This window comes from Brachypodium distachyon, chromosome 5 (assembly GCF_000005505.3).
Source record: "Brachypodium distachyon strain Bd21 chromosome 5, Brachypodium_distachyon_v3.0, whole genome shotgun sequence".
Classification (NCBI taxonomy): Eukaryota; Viridiplantae; Streptophyta; class Magnoliopsida; order Poales; family Poaceae; genus Brachypodium; species Brachypodium distachyon.
The window spans coordinates 9,841,377-9,845,598 of NC_016135.3; the positions used below are offsets into that span (position 1 = coordinate 9,841,377).

Consider the following 4,222-nt stretch of genomic DNA (forward strand, 5'->3'; position numbering starts at 1 on the left):
TGGCTAAAGTGGACAAAAAGCCTTTGCCTTTCCACCCGACTCGATCTGTATTGCAAAATCTAGATGAGAGTAGACGGCACACATGGCAATAGTGCATATCAAAGACCGACCGCAAACAATTTCGATATTGCAGAAGAAAGCAGGGATATGTCATAAGTAAAAGCAACCAGGGAGATCACCTATACGTGTATAATGAAGAACTAGAAGCAACCAGTAATGAGCTAGAAAGCAATGCGCTAATCACCTCGATATAACTTGCATAAGCAAAACGCTGACAGTGGCATAAGAATGAATGAGAGTTCGTACAGAGCTCCACGACAAAATTATAGTTACCATGGGAGGCGCCTAGGTTTGTCAGCAAAACCGTCAGCAGAGATTTGCGCCACCCATGATGCTCAGATCTATAAGAATAATGCTGTTCAAAGACTTGCTTCTCTCAGGTACTAATCGGATAAATGTAATTCTGATGGTGGCCTGTCTCTTCTACTCCGCACCTTTCTTGGTCCGGAAATTCGACCTCATTGCCGCCACCTTTTTCTTGCACTGCACCACTGTTTTACCTGGGACAGCAGCAGCTACCCTCTCCCATCTTTGACTTGCATCCTTGGGAAAAGCCTTCAAAGCTTGAACCAGGGCCAGCACCTGGGCCTCTGACCAGGCATCTTGATCTGTGGCGGAAGGTGCTTCATCTGGTACTGGATCAGCACCAGTTTTCTCATTAGCTGTCTGACTGCTAGCAGCAGCAGGTTGTGCAGCAGCAGGTTCCGCAGCAGCAGCCTTGGATGGTTCAGTTCCAGCTCCCACAGCTTGCAACACAACTGTCTCATCTCTTGTGGAAAGAGGCGATACAATGGACGGAGCTGGTTTGCGTTTCTCAAGGAACGAGTCAAAAGCTTTAGCTGAGTCTGGCTTCTGCAGAAGAACGGTTTTTGTGGCCTTCAGAATCTCTTCAACGGATCTACCAGTTCCAATAAACTCTGAAACAACCTCCCATCTCCTTGAAGTTCCCTTCGGATACTTCTGTGTCGCCTTCCTAAGCATTTCAACCTCTTCTTTTCCCCACGGTCTTTCTTTTTTCTCATAGCCGCTTAGTGCATTGCCCTGTGGGACTTTTCCACCCATGGGCATGGGTTTTGGAGTAGAACCCTCCACGCCATTTGCTTGAATCTTTTCTTTTGAAGTATTTGGGGAGCTTTCTTTACTCAATGCACCTCTCAGTAACCTCGCCTTTTCAGTTGTATCCTTATCCTCCATGTTATCACAGAGTTTCTTCAGCTGTTCTATATCAAGTGATGTGCATGCTGTTTCGACATCATCCTGTGACAGATTAAATTGGTTATCTGCAACGACAGGTGCCATAAGAGCGCGAAGACGAGATTTCTCTTTGCGTAGCAGTTTCTTCTCCTTTTCCCTCAACTTCTTTTGATTGAGAGCAGCTTCTGCAGCCTTCTTAGCTTCCTCTTCTTTCCTCTTTCTTTCCTCTTCTGCAGCCCTTGCAGCTTCCTCCTCCTGCAATCTCTTGGCCATGTATTTTGCCTCTCTTCTCCTCTGTTTCTCAGCCTTTTCCTCCTCCTTTCTCCTCTGGATTCGGGGATCTTTCTTGAAAGCATTGTCAACGAGATTCCTGACTCGTGCATACTCTACCTTTTTTGCTTTCTCTTGTATCTTTGCATTCTGCCTCTCCATCCATCTCTTATGTTCGCGAGACTCAGCTTGCTCCAGATCATACTCATCTTCATGTGGAAATTCCCTCCAACTCTTGAAGTTATACCAGAAATTGTAGAATTGGTCAACGTCCGCTACAGGAGTGGTATCATCTCCCAAAGAAGGAATAGGCTGGGTAACAGACCATCTCCCATTTCTCATGAAGGCTGGGCCAAAAACCTTGAAGAAGTCTTGAGGGGCGCAGTCTGTCGGGATATCATCATCAAACTCATCAGTTGAGTCAAAAATCCTTCTTTTTGTAGGATCCATGAGGACCTCATAAGCTTCCTGAATGGCCTTGAAATGGCTCTCTATCTCATCCTTCTTAGCTTGCTTTGCCTCCTCTGTTACCTCATGAAGAAGGAGAGCAGCCTGCTTATCTGGATGATGTTTAAGAGCCATGTCACGGTAACTCTTCCGAATCTGATCTTCAGTGGCCAAGAATCGCAAATTACCCAACCCAAGCAATGCATAGTGATCTTGTTGTTGACTTCCAGATGCAGACTTCTTCTTTCCTTTGCTGCTAAAGGTATCAGAAGCAGCAGAAAAATCTTGGCTCTTGTCATCTGATGAAACACTACGATCATCAGTTTCTGTGTCTTCTTTCTCATCAAGACCACGGAGCTTCAATGCCACAGCATGGAACGAATGACCGGCAGGTTCATATTTGGAAGCTTTTACAGGCAGGCAATTAGATGACACATACAAAGGTATGCCATCTGTAATCTCAGGAGAGTAAGTGATCAAAAGACAACTCCTCTTTGAACCCATTGATCACTGTAGTACAGTTATTAACAGAATCCCCTCTGTTCAGATAATATAGCTGAGCGTCAGTATTATACAACCTGCAAAAATTCAATTATTGATTGATTAAATAATTAGATCCACACTAAACTAGCACTATAAGAAAACAGATATTAGCAGTTTAGGTATCGACTAGGGAACAGTACAAGTGTGAATGTGACAAAATCACTTGACAACTAAGGCATACATAATACTCCCTCCGTCCCATATTAAGTGACTTTCTATTACATGTATCTAGACGCTTTTTAGGCATAGATACATCCATATTTGAGCAAATTTGAGTCACTTAATATGGGACAGAGGGAGTAGTAGTATTCAGTTCATAGACATAGTGACATAGGCTATCACAGGAAGTTCATTCATCAGCATTGCAAAAGGTCCCAAAAAAAATCACGCACTTAAGTTTAAAACATTAGCAGTGCTGCAACTTTTTTTGTAAAATGACCTAATTTTGCAAGATATGAACGAGATCAAATTCAGAGGACCAATATTTGTTTTATTGCTTGCTTTTCTTGGACAGCCTACAAATGAAAATAATTTGGCGCAAAATTATGTAGGCTCATAGTTTATCCCCCTAATGAACACGTGAGAAGTTTCAGATTTTTCTGAGAACTTAAGCATACACCTTTCGAACTTTTTAAAACAAGCTCACTGGAGATTTGGGAGCCAAAAATAAGATTGGGAGACTATCATCCCCTTCTATACCTACACTATTTGCCCACTTGTACTCATTCGAAAAAACAATCCTAAACGAAAAGTCTATCTCCAGTAGACTTCAAGCTCTTCCTAGGGCGTGCTCACGGCCTCACCGCTCGCAGGGGCAGATCTAATGGTGTTCCGGGCAAGCCCAAAATTCATGGAGGTTAACTTAAGTTATCGCTGCATGACTAAAACCGGGGTTAATTGGACCAATCACTGGATGAGAAAAAAAGCTCATACCTCGAAATCGGATGTCTAATTTCACGGACGGGATCGAGACAGCAGGAACCTGATGTCGTGACGAGATAGAACAGGAGCGGCGATGGCGGCGCCGCGAAGGAATACGTGTTCGCGCGTAAGACGTGTGAGGCGTCGCCGGCTACGCTAAGCTTGCAGCTGCGGGCGGCAGATTGGAGCTCGGGGAAGGTAAGAGCAGGAGGAAGGTTAGGAGGAGGAGGTAGAAGAAGTAGAGCGGAGGATCGCGCGGCCGTCAAGAGGGAGGGGGAGCGCCGCCAGGGGAGGAGGGCCTGGCCGGGAGAGCGAGACAGGGGTTAGGGTTGGGACTTGGGAGGAGAGAATATCTAGTGCTACGGGAGACCTTGGCGTACTCAAGTAACACCTTCCCACCTCCTGGACCGTCAGATACTATGAAGGGTCCTGATCGTGCCACTTACCCTGGCCCTTCCGCCGACTTCACATGAACTTTTGCAAATGCCCCCCCGAACACTGTGGCAATTGCGAAATGGGCCTCTCTCTCCTTCCTTGCTTCCTCTCTCGCGAATATCGCCGCTAGGGTTACGGCCACCGGAGAAGGAACTGACACCGCCTCCAGGTCTTTACCCGCCACCTCCACCCCTTGAGACCAAACCAGTGCAGGTAGGCTTCACAGCGGAGCTTTGACTTTGAATCCCCGCAGCCGGTGCGTCCTGGGCTATTTGGCTTCTGCACCAAGAGTCCAAGACGTGGGCGTTTCTTTCCCTAAGAGGTCGTCCGCTTGTGGTGTGTTCTTCTCTTT

General features: G+C 46.1%; 1 protein-coding gene across 1 annotated transcript; it reads right to left on the reverse strand.

The window, feature by feature from the left end:
• Positions 1-217: 217 nt before the first annotated feature.
• LOC100827837 (dnaJ homolog subfamily C member 2) lies at positions 218-3,783 on the reverse strand. Its single transcript, XM_010241482.3, has 2 exons — positions 3,448-3,783; positions 218-2,549 (listed from the first exon to the last, which is right to left on the reverse strand). The coding sequence occupies exon 2, from the start codon at positions 2,473-2,475 to the stop codon at positions 484-486; it is 1,992 nt and encodes a 663-aa protein (XP_010239784.1). The 5' UTR covers positions 2,476-2,549; positions 3,448-3,783; the 3' UTR covers positions 218-483.
• Between the last annotated feature and the right edge of the window lie 439 nt (positions 3,784-4,222).

What these genes read in the sequence shown, in the direction of transcription:
- LOC100827837 (XM_010241482.3), bottom strand. Translation starts at nt 2,475, where the DNA reads ATGGGTTCAAAGAGGAGTTGTCTTTTGATCACTTACTCTCCTGAGATT.